Source organism: Semicossyphus pulcher, unplaced genomic scaffold (assembly GCF_022749685.1).
Source record: "Semicossyphus pulcher isolate SPU_LCO1_2020_fin unplaced genomic scaffold, fSemPul1.0.p SCAF_11, whole genome shotgun sequence".
NCBI lineage: Eukaryota > Metazoa > Chordata > Actinopteri > Labriformes > Labridae > Semicossyphus > Semicossyphus pulcher.
In genome coordinates, this window is record NW_027211615.1 from 13,820,493 (window position 1) to 13,841,931 (window position 21,439).

Consider the following 21,439-nt stretch of genomic DNA (forward strand, 5'->3'; position numbering starts at 1 on the left):
CTCTCTCTCTCTCTCTCTCTCTCTCTCTCTCTCTCTCTCACACACACACACACACACACACACACACACACACACACACACACACACACACAAAATGTATTTTATCTCATTCCAATGGGCCTTGTTTGGTCCATTTTTACATTATTATTACATATTTATTTCCCATGGCATACATGTACACCAATCATCACCATTTATTGATCATGTATTTCAATGCTTTTTGGACATTCAATTGACAAAATAACGTATAAACCGTATAATGCCGAATAAACCATATGTCTATGGTATAAACAGGCATAATAATGATAATAATAATAATAATAATAAATTTGCCAACGCAAAGGAGTAGAAATGGGCCCCCGGAAGTGGTCAGCGGATGATGTGACGTGTTTCCGTCATCAGTTGGTGCCGTGCGTGCACTGTAGCACCAGCCGTTCAACGATATCACTAACTTTAACGTTTTGGTAACATAATCTGCAAGGATAAAGGTGTATTTTAGTAAATTAACCAAAATAACCATTTCGTACTACATTTGTGGTATTTATAATGTTTGTTTGAAGTGACCTGGCCTAGTCGGGAATTTAAAATGTAGCCATCGATTTTGTACATGGTAGGTGAACGTTAGCTGTTAGCTACATTAGTAACTCGGGCCCGGCTTTATGTAAGCACAAAGGCCGTTAACACCGTCCTGCTTTTTCACAATGTATCCCTCTTGGGGAAACTTTGGTGGACCCCAGTCGCAAAACTATGGAGGGTCTGGGCCCCGTAAGCAGCCTGGTGGCGGACTCACCGGCCAAGCACCGGGGTTCGGCGGCTTCGAGCCCCCAGCCAGCGGCTCACTGTTCACCAGCCTTCAGGAGCAACACCTCCAACAGATGCAGCAGCTACAGATGCTGCACCAGAAACAGCTCCAGTCGGTGTTACACCACGGAAACAATGCTAATGCGTACGGTGGGGCACACACAGGTGGGTTTTCAGGGTCACAATGGCACTCAGAAGCAACGTTACCGGTGCATTCAGACAGCGGTGTTGGAGCTCAGTCGTACTTTCAACAAGGGGAAACTCCTGGTCCGGCGGCTCCTCCACAGGGTCACGCACAGCCGCCGCCACCTCCGCCACAATCCACCCCCAACGAGCCCCAACCGGTTCCTCCCCCTCCAGAGCCCCCGGCAGTAAAACCACCTGAGAACCCCGGGGCTCCCCAACTCAAAGAGGCCAACCAACAAGATTCATCTATGACAGAGGAAGACAAATCTTTACCTTTGCAGGTACTTTCTGTCATCTTTTTCACTTGACTTTGATAATTTTGATGAACACCAAACAACCATTTTACCAAAGTTAATATTATTGTTATTAATTCTTTTGTTATGGTCATTAAATATGTTTATGTTCTGTAAGTGCTTGTCTCTGGGCTATGGTTAGAAAATCTGTATCATGCAGCACATGGCAAACGAGTAAGAGAAGTGGAGAAACAAGTTGACATACATTGAAAATCATGACATTAATAAAGACATTACAGATTAAAAAAATAAATAATGTACCTCCTGGTTAGTATTTTGTTGTTATTCTTTTGAACATTCAAAAACTGTGCAACAGAATTATCACTGTCTCTATATGAAAGGACTCTGGAATCTGGGGCAAAAAAACGTAATCGGGAGATCGCTAAACAGGTTTTAGCATGTGTCCTCTGTCAGGGTTTGTAAAGGCAATGTGTAAATACTTTTGTTTATGACAGGAAATGTTTCAACCGCAGCACATTACTGGAATATATGTATGGATAGATGAAGAGAACAGGGTTCCTGGTATTCTTTGTCTGACAGTCTTGTAACTGTTTTTCCCAGCATCAACAGCAACTTTGGTATAAACAACATCTTCAAAATCTACAGAAGTTAAAGCAAGAAAAGGCCAAACAGAATCAGAAAGAGGGTCCTGTGGCGCCACTCCCTCCAGGTAAAGCGGTTCCTCCTCCTCTTCCATCAGAACCACCAAAAGGTGCACCACCTCCACCTCCTCCAAAAGAGGAACCCCCAGCACCACCTCCACCTCCTGAGGAAGTACGGGTAAGCGTTTCTAAAATGCTACACAGGTGTGTGAATAGGAAGTCAAACTTTTCTTGGATGAAAGAGAACTCAACCAATCTTTTCATGTGAAAGCCTGTTTATAGGTGTTCGGGGGAAATACAGTAAAGGGAAATAGATGAGTGTCATGTTTATTTGCCTGCTTTACCTTTACTGGCATAGATATATTAAGGAATAATAACAACAAGCAACTCACACGTACCTGTGATTGTTAGGAGTCATTTCCACAGTGTAGATTTGGGATATTTATTCCATTGAATTATAAGTGGAACTAAGCATTGTTTTTATTATTTGCATGAACTTACAGATTCAAAATGTAGGAACATTAACTGAAACAGTAAGTCCAAACCCCACTGTCCAGTCATCATTATCATCATGCTCATGGATATTTAACCCCGGTGCTTGTGATACCTTTCATTTCATGAATGTGTGAAAAATCATTGGAGACAAGCACGTTAACTAATCTTACCCCTTGTATTGGTGAGGATTATCATGATTATGACCATCCCCATTTTTTTTATTTGTTCAACAAGTCACATGCCCACGATAAATTAGATTTAAAGTAATGCACTTACATACTTATCTTAACCCTCTTCTTCCTTCTAGGACTGGGTATCATTAGAAATGTTTTCAGTATCAGTGACAAACTGAATAGTAATCTATTCCAAATTGTTGAACACTTTCCTTTGCTGATTGGTTTGATACCCAGGCCTGTTGGACCAAAGTTGAATATTGAATGTTTCTTTTCAGTTGTGACCTGCCTCCATCTAAAAATACATTTCATCCCTACCATTACAAACCAGCTTCAGTAACACTGAGTTACAAATAAATAATTTGCGTCAATCTTGCCTTTTTTATGTTCATAGCCTGAAGTCCCAAAAGATCCGGAGGAGGCCGCTCGCCTCAAGCAGCTACAAGCTGCAGCAGCACAATGGCAGCAGGTGCAGCAGCAAAGAGCCAGTTTACAATACCAGGCTCTCATGCGACAACACGAAAAGCTTCAGCAGATCCTGGAACAATATCAGCAGCTGATCCAGCAACCTGCAAATTTACAGGTAGGTCAATGGTTGTCTTTTTTTAAGGCTACAAAAAGTGAAAGGAGAAAAGGAAGCATAGTTTGTTTAGTGGAACCAAAAGTCAGATCTGCAAACCCAGCCGTTACTTGGTGGCCGTTAGTGTTTATTTTTTAACATTTTTGTGATTTCTCTGTTCTACATTAACCTATATAACTATAAACTTAAACCCCCCAAAAATTGCATCTTTTCCTTAATGTCTTTTGTTGCAGTCAATGTCAGCTGAAATGCAGCTGAGGCACTATGAAATGCAACAGCAGCAGTTCACACCTTTATTCCAAGACTGGAATTGCTCCTTCGTCCTGTGGCACGAACAGTTCAAGACTTATCCCCACAAAGACCAACTGCAGGACTATGAGCGCCAATGGAAGCAGTGGCAAGAGCAGATGAATGCCACTAATTCCCACCTTCAGGAAAGGGTGGCCACTCTCACTGCCACGGTGCCATTTGCCTCAAACCAGTATAGTGGTGGGATGATGGGACAGTACGGCCAGTACCCCGGACAAGACATGCAAATGCAGCAGCAGTCAGTAACACCTGGCATGCAACATTCCCCTGCTACTGTTGGTCCCAGACCTCAAGGTCCAGCGCCCACTGGCTTTGGGCAACCCTCGGAATCGTCTGCTGTTCCCCCCGTGAGAGGAGCTGGGCCTGCTGGCATAGTCAGACCCCCAGGTCCCCCCAATGTTCAGCCACCAAGCTTCAACAGTATAAGAGGTCCACGGTCAGTAAGGATTATTTTGTACAATTCTGATGGTTTTTAAAAAATATTTTACTTTTAACAGTGGGTTTTCAATAGAAAATATTATCGAATCAGTTGAGAGAATATGAATTAAGGTGCATTATACAAGTAACTTGCAGTACCTCATGTTTACATTGAATATCTTTTTTGTCAAGATTTTACTGAATGTCTTTAAATGAAAGCTTATTTTAATAATAATGTTTTCTCACAATTTCTGTCCCAATGGGTTTCAGCGGAAACAACCCAAGGTTTGATCAGCCCCAGCAAGGTTTTGATGGTCCTCCAAGATTTGACCAGCCACAACAGCGCTTTGATGGTCCTCCGAGGTTTGACCAACCAAAGCAGCATTTTGACGGTCCCCCCAGGTTCAACCAACCACAGCAGCGCTTTGATGGCCCCCCTCGATTTGATCAACCAAGGCAGCGCTTTGAAGGGCCACCCCGATTTGACCAACCAAGGCAACGTTTTGATGGTCCCCAAAGATTTGACCAACCTCGATTTGGGCAGCAGCCTAGGTTTGAACCGCCCCCGAGGCACCTTGGCCCCCCGCCTCGTTTTGAACGCCCACCTATGCCGCAGCAAAAACAGCAGCAAGGTCCGCAACCTAAGGCAGAACCAGCCAATAAACAACCAATCGGTATGGATTCCAAAACTCTAGGAAAAGCAGCGGGGAAGCAAGAGACTGAGAAAGAAAAAAGTGAATCAGAAACAGACAATAAGGCCAATGTTGAAGACATGACAGATGACAACTTGCTCGGAACTGAGGGCTTTTTTGTCCAAAATGACCCCATTCCACAGACATTACAAACAAACACAACAACAGAAGAACCTGAAGGCAAAAATGCTTCTAACAATGGTGAAAAATCCAAACCTGTCAACAACAAACCTTCCACAACTGCTCCTTCTAATGCAGCATCAAAAAATACTTCTGTTACAAAAAATCCCCTTAAACCAGAGGGACCAATGACAAACAACAAACCCCAACTTGTTCCAAAGCCCCCTGGGAACCAACAAGGACCGCCAGCTTCTGGCCAGATGCAGACAACACCAGATCCTGCAAGGCCTCCCCCTGGTAGAGGAAGAGGTCAGCCCCCAGGACCTGCCACACTCCCTGGACGAGGACGAGGGCAAAGGGGTGGTGAAGAATTCAGGGGGCCTAACGCTGAACCCCTTGGGGAGAATATGGGAACAATGTCCTATGACTACATGCCCACCGAAGAGAACTTTGAGATGCCAGAAGAGCAGGAGGACTATCAGTGGGAAGATCCTTCATACGAGGGGTATGGTGGTGGGGAATCAGAGGTGCCCCCAGAAGAAATGTGGATGCCAGAGGATCATCACTTCTCAACAGAGGAAGAGTATTATGAGGAGCCAATTGGAGGACCCCATATGGGAAGAGGGAGGCCCCCAATGATGAGAGGAGGGCCCCATATGGGAAGAGGAGGCCCACCTATGGGCAGAGGTGGTCCTCATATGTTAAGAGGAGGTCCACCTATGGGTAGAGGGGGGCCGCCTATGGGGAGAGGAGGTCCACCTATGGGCAGAGGGGGACCACCTTTTGGTAGAGGAGGTCCACCTATGGGTCGAGGAGGTCCACCAATGGGGAGGGGAGGTCCCCCCATGGGGAGAGGAGGTCCCCCCATGGGAAGAGGAGGTCCCCCCATGGGAAGAGGAGGACCACCCATGGGAAGAGGAGGGCCGCCTATGGGAAGAGGAGAACCAATGGACAGGCACTGGGAAGACCCTGAGTCAGCAGAGTACTTAGAGGGAGGGGATCCTTACTGGGAAGAAATGAGACCCCCAATGAGAGGCATGAGACCACCATTTCCACCTGGCCGGGGTCGTCCCCCGCGTGGTCATCCTGGCTTCATGCACCCAGGACGGGGGCGCCCCCCTCACCCAGGACATGGGCCAATGGATCAAGATCCATTAGGCTATGATATGGAGGCTGATGATACAGAAATGGATCCAGCAGGGATGTTCCATGGACAAGACCCTCATGGCCATCCTATGCATCCTGATGCAGGAAGAGGCAGGCGTCGCATGCCGCCACCACCTCCTCATGAAATGTTGGATTCTATAGAGGAGCCATTGTATGATGAAGGAATGGAGAGAGAAATAGGGCGAGAACCTCCACATGGCAGAGGCCTTCCTATGCCTCCTCATGAGGTAGATTTGGGAGGAATAAGGAGAAGACCGATGGGTCGAGGGATGGCTAGAGGCATGTGGCGACCAGGTCCAGCACACAAGGAATATGAAGAGGGATATAAAGAAGGTTACGTTGAGGATTATGGTCATGGAGAAGAAGGGTATCGCTGGCGGCCTCCAACAGACTATCCCCCAGATGACTTTCGGCATGAGGCCAAGTACTATGAGTCTGAGTGGGACAGAGAGCGTCCTCCTCCTGAAAGAGACTATTCCCCTCGCAAGCCACCACCAGAGCCCTACAGAGACAGCCATTGGCTGGAGGAAAGAGAAAGAGAAAGAGGTCCCCCGCTTCCCTATGATGAGCATGACAGGGGAAGAGGAGAGCTTAGAATCCGTGAATACAGGGATGAGCCACCATACCCACCACCACCACCACCTCCAGAATGGGATAGGGCCACAAGGCGTCCACCGCCAGATAGGGGGTATCCTGCTGACTATGAAGATCGCAGACCTCGCTATGAAGATCACAGGGACGACCCTCTTTTGGACAGACCTCCACCTTTACCTCCTGCTGCACCTGTCACAAACTTGCCAGAGAGCTCAGCTGATCCAGCGGCACAAGGATCAAGCGGAGCAAATGTACTTGCACTTTCCCAGCGTCAGCATGAGATCATCTTGAAAGCGGCTCAAGAGCTTAAACTTATAAGGTAAGTTGTACACTTTCATCACTGACGAATATATTTTAATTGTTTTTTGTATTATCTCTTGTAGAGATGTTCCAATAGTACCATATACGATACTGATTGTGGTACATTGACTTGAGTAAAGGCGGATACCATTGTGAAATATATATATACATGTTATTGATAGAAAACCAAAGATTGCTGACATTTTGCAAGCTTCGCTAACATTACACTCCCCGTTAGCACTGCACTGTTGTTGTTTATAGTCACATGATAACGAAACCGTTTTTAAAGGGGAGGGGGCGGTAATAAATTGTGGTATTAGATTGGTGCATTGACTGTGGGCTCAACGATAACCAGTCGTTGTAGGCAGTATATGTAGGTGTACATTTGGGAATCTTCAGGTGACCTTAATTTTCTATGCTTTTGGGTTCACAGAGAATTGCAGGAAGTGAAGACGACGGGTACTGAACCTCAGCCTGCACCCTCTGACATCATGCCTGAGCTTCCTGCTGGTCTTCTCGGTTTGGAGATCCCAGCAGATGTCAGGAATGTTTTAAAGGTAATTCATGTCTTCATACACTTAAAATACTTACCCACATACTAACCCAATTAGTAAGAGTGCATTGGTGTAAGAATGACAAGGTCAAGATTATACCATTTCCATGATATGGCATGTGGCATCTAAGAAATATTATGTAGAATAAATACAGGATGCTAGGAAGACTTGTAGACTTTTAGTCACCATAAATTTCACTAATTCTGTTTTACATATGTTTGCTATTTTGTATTTAACTGTTCGATCTTTGTCATATCAAATATGTCACCTTCAGGGCATGACTGCTGCTGCACAGACACCTCACCCTGCGTCGTGGGATACCAAGCCTACTGTCACAAATTACCAGACATCTCTCCCTCCTGCACCTGTGCATCAAGTGATTCCAAAGACTGTAGATTATGGGCATGGCCATGGTATGAGCAGCACATATGAACAGGTTTATTTAATTTTAATAAGTGAGAGAGATAAAGTGATCGGGCTTTATTGGTGACTTTATCTCAATGTTTCAGAGCCTGGAGCCACTGTTGAGCGTATCTCTTACGGTGAGAGGATAATATTGAGGCCTGATCCTGTGCCGTCGGACAGGGGCTATGAAAAAGGTAAGTCTCATTACTGTAAAGCTCATTTTTGTCTTCTCAAATAGAACTAGCTTTAGCCTTTTAACCATTGTTCACTGATGGACTATTTAATTCTCCTAGAACCTCTTGGTCCCAGAGATCCTTACGGCAGAGACCCGTATTATGACAGACGATCCGACCCTTACATGGAGCGCCGGGATTACAGCAGGGAGAGGGAATTATACCGAGAAAAGCTGCCACCTGAATATGAAAGAGAGAGATTTGAGAGGGAGCGCTATCCTCCGAGAGAGAGAGATGAAAGGTAAGTCGCACGTTTTCTCGGTTGCTCCCTGACTTTTGGGAATTGCACTGCTTCCGTATGTATGTAATATTTCTTTCTATTTGTCTGTTTTCGATTCAAGCACACAGTCCATGGTTGATGAAAGGTACTAAATCACATTGTGCCATGCATTGTGATGAGTCATCAGTGTGTGTCAGTTTGACAAAAAGAAAATCTGGTGGGGAAAAAAGGAAACTTAATTATTCTCCTCCCTTTGTTTAGATCTCCACTGGCACCTGCTTTACGCTCGGGATACAGGGAGAGAGAGCGGGATATACGAGAGAGGGAACGCAGTGACAGTCGGGATCGAGATGATCATTATGGAAGGCCCAGCTATGATAGGCCTTCGTATGAACGAACTGGACTTGACCGCAGTGGGCCTGAGCGTTACAGTCATAGCTCCTCACCTTACGGTATGTTCAATCTCACACCTATTAACAGACGTGCATTCTAATACTTCAGCGTTTGGTAAAGTTTATTTCTAAATTAAAGAGGATGTGTTTGAAAAACAACCTCTTACCAGTAGATTAAATCTATAATCAAAAACAAATAATGCTGTTTTGAGAAATACTTACAACGCAAATGATATCATGCAGTGGACAGAAGAAGTTATCCAGAGGACAGAGGGCCTCCCGCTGCACCAGCCCTCCCACCCCCGGCTCAGCCACCTCCACGGGTCGAGAAGAAGCCAGAAATCAAGAACATTGATGATATCCTCAAACCACCGGGCAGATCATCACGGCCTGAAAGGGTACTAGATACTGCTGAAGTGTTTCTTTTTTAATGTAAAATTCACATTTTTAATTGTCTAGTATTGAATGCTAATTAGAGTGATATATTTTAACAGATTGTAATCATCATGAGAGGGCTTCCAGGAAGTGGAAAAAGCCATGTTGCAAAGCTCATACGGGTGAGTGGATCATGATAAAATGTAATTTAAAGTTATAATCTTGAAGAACAGTGTTGCATGTGTGACGTCCACGGTTGGCTCCGGTTGTAACTCTTGATTTTCTTCTCTGACGGTCGCTTTCCTTTTTAGACAGTTTGCCTTCATCTGAGCGTCGAGTTTGTTTCTTTTTCTTTCTTTCTTTCTCTCTCTTATTTTTGAAGTTGTATCTGTAGTCATCGATCTTTTCTTTGTTTGTTCAGCCATAGTAGATTACTGTTTACTCGCAACACTTGCAGAGATTGGAAAAGCAGCTGCTTAGCTCCGACTAACTGGCTGCCGCTTGTGACACCCAGTCCATAATAATTAAATATACTGCAAATGCAAAGACTTTCATCAGTGGGCCAATCACCGTTGTGTTGCCTCATCAGGCGATAGATAGTGACTTAACAGACATTCATTAACATGAAAATCTTAAAGATTATCACTTGAATGTAATATAACTTTGGGTGTTGTTTCCGTTTCTATTTTCTAACTATGTTTTTACCTAAAAAATATTCAATTTTGAAGTAAATCAATGTGAATATTTGATAACTTTTCTCTTCAATTTTGCTGACATTATTCAGGATAAGGAAGTCGATTGTGGCGGTGCACCTCCACGAGTTCTTGTTCTGGACGACTATTTCATGACGGAGGTGGAGAAGGTTCAGAAAGATCCGGACACAGGGAAGAGGGTCAAAAACAAGGTCAGTCTCAACTGCTACCGTATCAAAGTGGTTCCAATCAATTAAATTGTTAATCTAATTCAGCATCAGTCAACAGCACCAACACAAAGATTGTTATAATAAGTAATCTAATACAAAAAACTGTGTTTCAGATTCTGGAGTACGAGTACGAACCAGAGATGGAGGACACGTACCGGAGCAGCATGCTTAAAACATTTAAGAAAACTCTGGATGACGGCTTTTTCCCCTTCATCATTTTAGACACTATAAATGACAGGGTGAAACATTTTGATCAGTTCTGGAGCGCAGCCAAAACAAAAGGCTTTGAGGTGAATTGTTTTCATAATGTGTTTGAAACAGTTTCTCCTTTTGGCAAGAGAGAGTGAGACTAAAGAGAGTTTGTTTTTCTTATTTCCAGGTGTACCTGGCTGAAATCACCGCAGACACTCAGACCTGTGCGAAGAGAAACGTCCATGGGCGCACGCTTAAGGATATTATGAAGGTTTGTAAAAGTCCAGACAGCCTCAGGCTGATTTGCAGTAAAAGTAACGTTCGCTTTACCTCATATATATAGCATACACGTCTTAATGTAGCATTCTACTCACAGATGTCAAACAACTGGGAGCCTTCACCTCGACATATGGTGCGCCTCGATGTCCGGTCCCTGCTGCAGGATGCTGCTATAGAGGAGGTGAGGTCTTCAAGACTTGACGGTTCTCATATTATTAGAGCCCCTTATCAGCAACTGAGCTACACTGACATGCTTGTGTTTTATAGGTTGAAATGGAAGACTTCAATCCAGACGACGAGCCCAAGGAACCCAAGAGAGAGGAGGAAGAAGAGGGTGATCTGGTAGGACATGAAAAGCTTTATGTTATAGCCACATAGCTTCAGAATCATCTCCACTTATTTTCTTCCCATCTGCCACATTAGATGAATGCAGTAATTCATAATTAGCTTTAGTCATATATGGCTTTGTTTGGTTGAGCAGGTGAGTTGAAACAGATAAAACTGGACAAAATAGGTGTAATTATTGGAAATGATTAGGTTAATCTTTTTAGTTGTATTATTTATGTCAGGTTTGTAAAGAGGAGCAGAGCAGAGAAAATATCAGGCAGTATGACAGAAGAAGTCAGAATACTATCTCAGTCATAATCCTGACATAAAGTTTTAGCTGCAGTCCATCCTTGAAGGAGCAGTTGTGACTTTCCAAGTGTTTGCTTAGATTTCATTTTTACACACTTGAATTTGAAACAGTTTTTATCTTCACATCAATTTTAAATGACATGAAAGCTAAAGCACCACCACGAGGAAAAGCGTTCCCAAACCTCAGTCTGTCTCATTGTGAATTTTGAGGCTCATTATAGAGATTTTTACCAACAAAATTTGGTATTGAACAAAAACCTCACAATGTTATTTATAACAATTTTATTTTATTTGATAATTATTTTAAATCTAATTTATGGTTCATGCAAAATTTTAATTTGCACATTAATGACTAATATATTTCAGCTACGGTGCGAAAGTGTCACATCATGATTACAGTGACCAAAATGATTGTGGTTATCAGTATTATCACAATTATTGTAAAAAATGTGCTGAAAATGTTCAAAGCGCACTTATACACACACTGAAATCTTTTAACCAAGTTTTATTTTGAAAACCACACAAGAATAACAAACAATAACAGCACTAAATAAACACTGAAATAATAACTTAACTTTAGAAATATTGTGTAAACATATGAGAACCATCAAATGTGTACAGCAGATACACGATGCATACAGCAGCAAGACGAGTAAAAGCAAAACGTTTTGCTTCTCTCCTCTGCCGGTGCGCTGTCGCTGCCTTCCGCCGTGTTGTCAGTGTAAACAAACCCACATTGCATGCTGCGCTTGCACCTGGGAGACGCTGGATAGTATTTACCGTGAGTATATCAAAGCGCCCTAATCAAACACAGTTTTAAGGATATTAAAATTTAACACAGTAGCACTAAACGTCCGGAATTTCACCGTGGTTCGCCTTGAAACTGGTAACTGTTTCATCCCTAATTTCAGCCAAATACATTTTACAACGATGAGGATAATATTACTTTGATATGAAAGAAAATGTTTACATTCGCACATAAAATCCGAAACACGAGCGTTCTTTGGTATAAGATTGTGATAGGTGAGCTCATTTTCATGACATTCCCTCAATATTAGGCAACTGTTACGGCCACAACAAAGGAAATGTTTGGCTCACCATGTGTCCAGTAACACATGAAGAAGGACACCATAACCGAGTACAAGTTTCAAAAAGATAAGGAGTTTTTATTTACGAAGAAACAATGCTGTGATAAATACCAAAACTATGGGAGTCTGGAGGTCCCGCCAAAAAAAGAACAAAAGGAGTGAGGAAGTCTGCAGGCTTGCAGGATCAGGGAGAGAGACTCAGCTCCTGCTCCCGCCTCCCTTATATAGGAGGGGCAGGGCCAACAGCAATCAAGCCACCTGAGGGAAAAGAAAGCAGAAGCGTAACACAACTTAAAAAAGAAAGAAATCCACTTCCCCTTGAAAGGGCTAAAATGTATTTTAATTATCAATGACAATGGAAGCTAAGTGTGACAAAGGGGTCACCTGTAGTGATGAACCTACCTTTAGCTCATTGTGTAGGTGTTTGTCCAACATTGTAATTCTTTTGTGTGTGCTTGTCCTAACTCCTTCTAACTTTATTTTATACAAAACCGTTTTTTTCTACACAGAGGGGCAGAGGTTATTGATGTAGTTTAATTAATGTGTGAGCGGCATTAAATCTGGGGTAGTTTATTGCAAATCACATGCAGAGATAGTAGTAATGGATGTCTCGGATGACATCATTAAATGCTTGCATATCCAGGCCTAAATTATCGTGACTAATGACTCATGTAAAAGCACCAACCATTGATGTTTCATAGTAACTCATTGATTTGCTTGAGCAGCTTGAAAAAGTGTCCATGTATGAAACCGTTTTGCAGAATTGCAAACATGAGATCCTTCACATCCTTAAATGTCTGAGGCACCAAACTTTTCAACAAGCTGTATATGCAGTAAAAAAAAAATTAGCATTGCCTTTTATCTTCATACCACAATACCATCTTATTTACTTATTTTTCCAATATTTGACATGCTTTTGCTCTTGTGAAATACAAACAGATTCTTCCTGTGACACCATGAATCTGGTAATCCTGTACAGCACCAGTGAATATACACTTGCACATGAAAATGCTCTACTCAGAGAGATTGCTTTGTGGACTGTTGCTACTTGAAAATCACACACTGAAGCTCTGGACTTTCACGTCTGCTATGTTTATCATTCATCAATCAATCAATTTTTATCATCACCAAAGTTATCTCAAGACACGTTACAAAAAGAGCAGGTCTAGACCGTACTCTCTCTCTCTTTAGAGTGAGACCCAACATGAATCCACCATGAGCAGTACTTAGCAACATTTGACACTGGCAGAAAGACTTCCTTTGAACAGGCAGAAACCTCGAGCAGAACCAGACTCGTATTGATCAGCCATCTGCCTCGACTGGATGGATGGAAAGTGGGATAGAGAGGGATACAGGATAGAGACAAACAAACAGAGCGACAACAACATACTACATACGACATGTTGTCGCTGTAACAACAACAACTGTTCTTGTTGCAACAACAACAGATAATACAGACGAATGTTTACAATGTCAATAATAATGGTAAAAATGTGTAATATTAGCAAGAATGGCATAGTAATGATAAAAGACTGATGATAATAATTGTAACAGCATATAAATATTTTATAAACAATACCCACTTCATTTGGACATCACATTTCATTAGCCAACTTTGTCTATAACGTGTCCAAACAAAATGTTTATAAAAATCCATTTTTTTGATATAAATTTGGAACCTCTCGGTGGATTATAAGTGTACTCTCGTAGGTATGCTCAGTGAACACACATACTATGCTCAGAATGTTCAGACAGTTTAAAATGTCCAATGTATTTAAGGAATAGGAAGTGAAACAAAATCAGTTTATTGTTGGTTATTTGACACCACTCAGTCATGGTTTTAGTTGAGGAGTTCCTGTTTGAGGATGATCCTTCGTTGATCAACTACAATGATGAAAATATGTCAAAAAAATGAAATAAACTTTTACAGTAATGTTTAGGATGTGTTCATTAGCAGTGTCAGGGCCCGATCAGACAGAACGCGTTTTAACCGCTGAGGGCGGCTTTTTGTAGTTGTTTTCAATGAGAGGGAAGCTTTTTGCGTGCTGCTTTGTGTGCCCTGTGTTTTTCCGCTCTGCGCACCTCGAGTTTTTGAGGAAACTCTCCTAGCGCCTCGAGTTGAAAAAACTTCAACTCAAAGCAGAAAAGCGGCCGACGTCATGGCCGTTTCTCATCGTCCAATCGGATGAATGGCGAGGCGGGCCTTCTGTCAGTTTACAATATAGCAGTTAGGTTAATGACTGCTATTGATCTAGTGGTTGCCTTAACAACGGCGTTCTGTCTGATCAGGCCCTTAGTGTTCGCTAAGACTTTCAGGAAACAAAGTGTTTCTCAGGCCTGTAAAAGAAAATGTGAAGCTGCTTCGATCATTGTTACATTCAGCGAGTTGCGAGAACCTGCAGTTCTATACAGAGCATGTGTGTCTTCTGCAAAGTTACTATTTCACATTGATTGTACAGTCAGAGGCTGAAATCACGCCCATCCTCACGTTCAAACACTATCTGTTCAAACTGCTGAATTTTGCACCTGCACATGAATCAAAATGGGCGAGACTTTGATGTCTGCCACGTTTTATTTCAGATGCCGTTTAAATGTGTAAAGGTTTGAAATAATATGATAATAATTTCAATTATTAATGAAATGCTTCATGCAAAACTGAATCAGGCACCTAGACATGCTTTTTTCCTAAAGTGATTATTTTATTTAAAAACGCATACATTGAATAGAGTATAATTGAATTGAAATTATAAAGTGTTGATGTCATCTTTTGTTGTACATTTTTCCTGACACTTCTTTCATGAAACATTTACAGCAAAAGAAAGGAAGACATCAGACAGGGGCATACAATCATTAATATAACCTTACATAAGATAAGACAGAAATGTATTAATCCAGAAGGAAATTACTATATTATTATTATTATTATTATATTATTATTATTATATTACTATACTTGGAGCGAATTTCAGCTTCGTTGTTTAGGTAGCTCTTGAATCCAGTGATTATAAATAGTCCTAAAATTTCTTTACTGCAATTATCACTGCTTTCACACTATTATACAAAATGTGTAAATACTAAATAAATATTCCTTGTTTGCAGAAAGGAACATTTATTTTAAAGTATAACAGAATCATGTTTAGAACTAACATGTCACTCTGATCTCCAGAACAACTATATTACGTGGCAGCGGTCATGATAAACTTTAACTAACCAGCTGTGTATGTTTGATGTCCCTAGCAACATAATAGTGCCAACCTTTATATGAAGATGGGGAAGGGCACTATTTTGCTCAAGCAATTAAGCTGACTTTGTGCTGATTTGCTTCAAAACATTTGAATGGAGCTAAAAATAACACTATATAAAATGTTACTTCATGTCTTTAATCAATAATCAGATGATTGTGTATTGAAAAACAAAAACATCTAAATGTTTTTCTTGTTACATACTTTTGTTTTGCTGAAGCACCATCAATCTGCTATTATTTCTACAGTTCATTTTAGCTCACACCAAACCCAACACCATTGATGGATATCATCAGTTATACCTGTGACCACATCTAACAGTGTTGCAGTGTTGTACAGCAGCACACTGTGAAGTGCTTTACTGTCAAGTTTACACAGAATGTAAAAGCAAAAGGCAGTACATGTCTTTGAAAGCAACAGGTTGCTTCTTTTCTTCATCTTAATCATCAAGCTTCTGTCTGTACGTTAAACTCTGGACTCCAGAGTGCCTGAAACGGATAAAACCTGAGCAGATGGCTGCCGGAAGTTCAGCAGTGTTTCTTTGTTATTTTTGTTTTTCAGCCCATGTGTGGGTTTTCACAAATAACAGAGCAAGTTCTTGTATTCTGTTGTTCTTGTAATTATTACATTTTTAAAAAACATTTCAGGGTGGGCTGTAAACTTGAAATCTAAAAGATTTTCAGTAAATGTCTGTTAAGTTACTATCTTTTATTGAATAACTTAACAAAATGGTTATTGAGGATATTTCAGCGTATTAAAGCCCTTATATTTGCAGTAGTCTTTTCTGGGAAATATCATAAGCAACGTTAATCCTCTGAGTTGTTTGTAAACATTTGCACGGGCCAAACAAATAAAAAAGATCGATGACTACAGAAGACAGAACTTTTACGTCAAGTGCAAACAAGTAAGCGAGGTCCAAAGAGACGCCTGCAGTTACCGCGCATGGCCAAAGATGTCGCCAACGAAAAGAGAATCTTTGTGAGATATTAACTTTTTATACAGCAAATATAAACATGTCGTCTCTAACTCTCCAGCACGCACAACATCCTCCAACACAGGTGTTTCACTTAAAGGGATAGTTCGGTTTGTTTGAAGTCGGGTCGTTTGGGGTACTTATCAATAGTAAGTGTGCTACGCATGCTAGATAACAGTCAGCACGGCTCCTGTTAGGAGAAGCCAGCTGAAGTTAACTGAGCACTGATGTTGATGTTAACATTGAGCGGAGCTAAAGAGTATAATACACTTCACGACATGTGTAGGAAAACAATGTCCTGTAGTCCCCACCGTGAACAGGACTCTGCTGTTTCCATAATATTGTATATTCTTTTGTTTGCTGTCTCTTTTACCGCTGACCCAAACAGCTGTTACTGTGCGCTGCATGTGTAGGTATACAGGGCCACAGTGCAGAGGGAAGGGGCTTTCTGACGTCAATGTGAAGCAGTGACAAAACATTTATATACAGCATACACTTTAGGTGAAACGTTTGTTTATATGTAGGACTCTTTTCAAAGTGACCCCATCTGCAGCAGTGCTTCGCTTAACGTCCGTGTAGAAACTCGGGCCGGCTTCTCCTAACAGGGGTCATGCTGACTGTTATCTGTTGTATGTAGTGCACTTACTATTGATAAGTACCTTATACAACCCCACTTCAAATTAAACAAACTATCCCTTTAAAGAAAGCAGGATGAGATTTTTTGTTAAAAAAACAAAAGCTTGGACAGGACAAAATCGGCAAAGCAATAATAGGTGTGGCGTTGTCCACAGGGGGCGCCAAAATTGACATAAACCAAAAGTTCCCAAATGAGCTTAAAGTTTTGTATAAAATGAAAAGGCATCCAAAATAACAAATACATATATTTTGCTCAATGTGTTTAACATGTCAAAGGTGAAAAAGTAATAAACCCAGCGCAACTTAAATTGTAGAAAATATATAAATTATCAAAGAAGAGATATCTCTAGTTGAATGGCACTACTATCACATGTTAGTATACTCATATAACACTCACTGTTCCTTTCAATGTGACTAGCTCAGGTAGTTTGATTTGATTGTTGATTATTAGGCATAAAATAGTCAACAACATATATATTAGTTATATATAAGTATAATAACTTAATATAATTGTAATGATATAACTATTACCAATATAATGGTTAGGACATTAATTGGATAACATCTCAACTAGAATAAAAGGTGCAGTCTAAAAGTGATGCTCTGAATAAGACGTTGATAAAACTATCCTGCATGCTGTTAATGTAATACATTTAATTTCAATGTATTGTTAGTGCCTAAAAAAACATAATTTTGTGTAATTGGTTTCTTGTCAAAATTTCCATGGAGCTCCAATAAGAGCAAAGTTATACATGTGTGAGAAGATAGCAGTAGAAACTGGCTGGTGCTGTCAGCTATTTGCTGTTGGTGAGCCAGTAATTTAACAGCCGACGGTTGGTTACGAAGAAGTGATGCTTTGTCTGAACAGTGCACTGTTTGCTGTAGGCCATCAGTGGTTACATTTTAAGTTCACTATGATATTTGGTTTAAAGGGCGTTGTCCTTTGAAATTCAAAATATGTTGATCACATTATCTTTAGTTCAAGCAGAGACGCCCTCATGAATCACTGGAGATTGAGCTGCTTTTTTATTCCGATGTAAGAGGTTTGCTTGATAAACTTTGCACATTGGCACTTAATTTGTGTTCTCCAAAGCAGAGCACAGCCGGAAGTTCACTATTTTTGTTTTGCATGTAGACAAAAACAGACTTAGTCTGAACACACTCGTGTCTCTAAACCTTGAAGATCAAGTATTTGCATGCCAGTGAAACATTAGATTAGTCCTCATGCAGTCTCATCCTTCAGATGTCTTTGTTCTCGTTCTTTGATAAATCAGTGTGCTCTCTTTTCAGCCAACCCTGCGCCCCTCTCTCCCCCTCTTACCCCTGTATGTTTAACCCTTGAAGTGTTTCTTTCTATAACATAGGGCTACATTCCAAAAAGCAAATGGGAGATGGACACGTCTGAGGCTAAACTGGGTAGGTATTCCTTTTCATTGGTCTTTATTTTATGTCTAACCAAGCTTTGTCTCTGTAACATTATAATGTAATGTTAAAGTCCCTTGTTTGATTTCATTAGAAAAGTCATGTTGAATTTGAGCACTGAATGGCGTCCTTGTCTGACGAAATGACAATCCTGGCGTGTGTCCTGCTGGTCGCAGGCACGCCAGGCTCTGCCTAGAACTCTTTGCAGCACATACAGCCCAATGAATGGAGCTTTTTGTAAACCACTCTGCCTTTGATGATGTTACACTCACATTTTTGACCCAACAGCTTTCACATGTCTTCGAACAGTGAAAGACTGAATGTACTGAGGGAATAAAAAGATATGGTTTTGCACACAAGGCCAATAAATGGGAGGTCTTGAGCCTGACTTGAATAGATTAAATAGATTTTAGGGTGATGAGGTTTAAGTCAATATGGGGCGACAAAGCTAACCTGGACAGCAATTTTCCTTCTCTACAGATAAATTGGATGGCCTGGGGAGCAGCGGGAAGAGGAAACGTGAAGACATGGCAGGCATGGATCACTTCCTTCAGCTGCCAGACGATTATGCCACACGCATGTCCGAACCAGGAAAGAAAAGGGTAAATTAACACGCTGCGCTGCAGAGCTCACCTATAACTGTATTTGCTTCCCAGCAGGATGATGTTACGGTACTGAATGTCAAAAATGCAGGTACTCCAGGATTTGCTTCAGTTTATACATGAGCAAGTTTTATATAATATATAATGCTTCCCTTGTTTTATTATTTACACTCCCACTTCCTGGTCATAACGCCCTCCCCCTGGTTGTTCTCCTCGTTTAGGTTCGATGGGCTGATCTTGAAGAGCAGAAGGAAGCAGATCGTAAGCGCGCTATCGGCTTTGTGGTGGGTCAAACGGACTGGGAGAGAATAACGGACGAGAGCGGCCAGCTGGCACAAAGAGCTCTTAACCGAACCAAGTATTTCTAAGAAGATAATCTTTTGCCCCCTTTTCCCTCCACTGGAAGGTACGTATTTGAACTTTTACAATATGTAGTTAGGAAGGCTGTAGATGTTTAATGATGGCAGTGAAAAGTTAGAAGAGAAATCTGTTAAAATACAGAAAATACATATGGTGAAAAGTCTCCAGTTTCTTATATTGAAATATGTTCTCAGTAATTTACTTCATGAGGACATGTTTGAGACTTTTTCTTATTACGTGTCCTCCACTGAAAATCTGTTAAAGGTTTCAATAGTTTCTTTAATCCAGCAAATGAAAAGAAGTTTATAATGAAACAAATATTTTGCTCAATTTTTTGTTTGATGGACTCCTGATGTTTCTTTAAAAATGTTTGAATAGTGAAAGAAGTACTTTGAATAATTAAAAACTAGCCCTTATTTTTACTTAAATGATGAATGATTTTTTTTTTTCATATAAAGTGGCAACTATGAGAAAGCTTGAATATCTGTTCATATATGAAAGAATAACGTGACTGTAGTAATTAAAGAAACACATGTATTTATCAAAATGATCAATGATTTCTTTCTCTCTCTGCAGGAGTTCAGAATGTGAAAACACTGAAGCTGCGGTGAAATAAGAGACTCGTCGAGGTGACATCGCCAGTAATTATCAAATTATTTCAGTGATAAGGACACAGCATAGTTTCCTTTTTTTATTTTTAAGCAGTCCTCCTATTAAATTAGTAGTTTATGATTCTGTACTTCCTCTGGCCATGTATCCTGTAGGCCTTTTCTTGCTGTTTTATATTCTTCATGCTTTCTGTACTGTATACCTGTAGCACTGTCTCTTGGTCCGTGCATACTTGAAAAAAGACAATAAAGTTCACAAAATGTAAAGACTCGGGGAGGCTTTCTTGGGTTCTCATTTCAGCTTGTTCAGAAAAAAAATCCCCATTTGTATTTGGGATGGGTCATGAATTACGAATATTCAAACAGTCATTACCGTAAAATGCGGTGTATAAGACGCACTTTTAATGATTTTTTTTTCATCTAAAAAGTGGGCTGCGGCCTATTTAGCAGTGCGACCAATATACCAGTATAAAATGCAGAGAGAGGTATGTTATTGTCTAACGGTATTTTACCCAGACGATTGCACTATCCGGTTGTTAAGTGGTGACGTCACATCTCCGCATTAAACTGTTTCCGGGTCCAAGCTGCTACAACGTCTACAGTGCTGATTTGTGTTTTCCTCGCTGTTTTAAGCGAGGAAAACAAACTTGATTGTTGCTAGCGCTTCGTCACGGACATGCACCGTCATGATCGCCATTGCAGCCGCCACCCTCGTTACTGTAGGCTGCCAGCTACCGCTAGCTACAGCAGCAGTAGCTAGCAGGATTGCAAACTAGACGGGGTGAAAACAGATGGTAGGCTGTAATTTGTGTGTTTTGAATGTGTTTCAAATGACAATAAATTGAAATAGTGTTGAAATACACGTTTTATTAATAAATAGCCATAGAAAATCTCCTTCCCTCTGGGATACCCCCAAAAACAGACTGCGACTTGTATTCCGGTGCGACTTATATTCTGGAGTTTACGGTAATTCACAAATAATGGAAAAGTTCAAATGACTTTAATCTCATGTTAACAATATATTTGCCCATTGTTTTTACTGGCGCCTGGTTATAATGCGGTACTACCCCCAGGTGATGGCTATAGTGCATCTGAAAGCAGTTCGCTAACTGCCATTAAATAATAGAAGAAGAAGAAAGCATTAGTGCCAGGTGCCGGCAAAATGGGTCTGGTGCTGTGAGATTTGGATCTCTATCAGTAACAGTTGAACAGTTCCTAGTGAATATCGAATAGTATTTTTTCTTGAAATGCCCATCCCTAATTTGTAAAGGATTGCAAATCAATGGAAGGAAAATGTGCCAGATATAAATAAGTGAATTCTAACAGCTCATACATACATCTGACTTCACCTGTTGAGCTCCTGTGACATTTGTTAGAATGCTGGTAAACAGGTTTATCAGGTTTATGAGTATTTGCTTGTTTCTGCTTGAGTCTTGAATGGGTTTACAAGTGCATGACTGCAGGACTGAAAAAAGACCACTTCACTCTGTGTTTATAACCTGTTAGCATCATGATAAAAATATACAAGATAATATTAAAGTATAAAGGAAGAAGTAACTTTTGCTTCACAG

At 41.0% G+C, this 21,439-nt stretch overlaps 1 protein-coding gene across 3 annotated transcripts; it reads left to right on the forward strand.

Annotated features, from left to right (window-relative positions):
* Positions 1-423: 423 nt before the first annotated feature.
* On the forward strand, positions 424-20,129 carry ylpm1 (YLP motif containing 1). Of its 3 annotated transcripts, XM_069684737.1 has the most exons (23): positions 424-1,268; positions 1,842-2,060; positions 2,386-2,415; positions 2,945-3,133; positions 3,364-3,875; positions 4,127-6,748; positions 7,163-7,286; positions 7,558-7,696; positions 7,793-7,882; positions 7,982-8,162; positions 8,263-8,286; positions 8,403-8,593; positions 8,777-8,931; positions 9,028-9,090; positions 9,693-9,812; positions 9,944-10,120; positions 10,210-10,293; positions 10,399-10,482; positions 10,569-10,643; positions 18,241-18,292; positions 18,779-18,900; positions 19,122-19,306; positions 19,837-20,129. In XM_069684737.1, the coding sequence occupies exons 1-22, from the start codon at positions 702-704 to the stop codon at positions 19,266-19,268; spliced, it is 5,967 nt and encodes a 1,988-aa protein (XP_069540838.1). In that variant the 5' UTR covers positions 424-701; the 3' UTR covers positions 19,269-19,306; positions 19,837-20,129. The 3 variants fall into 3 exon arrangements, with proteins under 3 accessions (XP_069540838.1, XP_069540844.1, XP_069540851.1); XM_069684743.1 differs by lacking the exon at positions 8,263-8,286; XM_069684750.1 differs by lacking the exon at positions 2,386-2,415.
* The last annotated feature ends 1,310 nt before the right edge of the window (positions 20,130-21,439 follow it).

Coding starts and splice junctions, on each gene's coding strand:
- ylpm1 (XM_069684737.1), top strand. CDS start 702: ATGTATCCCTCTTGGGGAAACTTTGGTGGACCCCAGTCGCAAAACTAT. Junction 3,134..3,363: donor AGCAACCTGCAAATTTACAG/GTAGGTCAATGG, acceptor CTTTTGTTGCAG/TCAATGTCAGCTGAAATGCA. Junction 7,287..7,557: donor ATGTCAGGAATGTTTTAAAG/GTAATTCATGTC, acceptor TGTCACCTTCAG/GGCATGACTGCTGCTGCACA.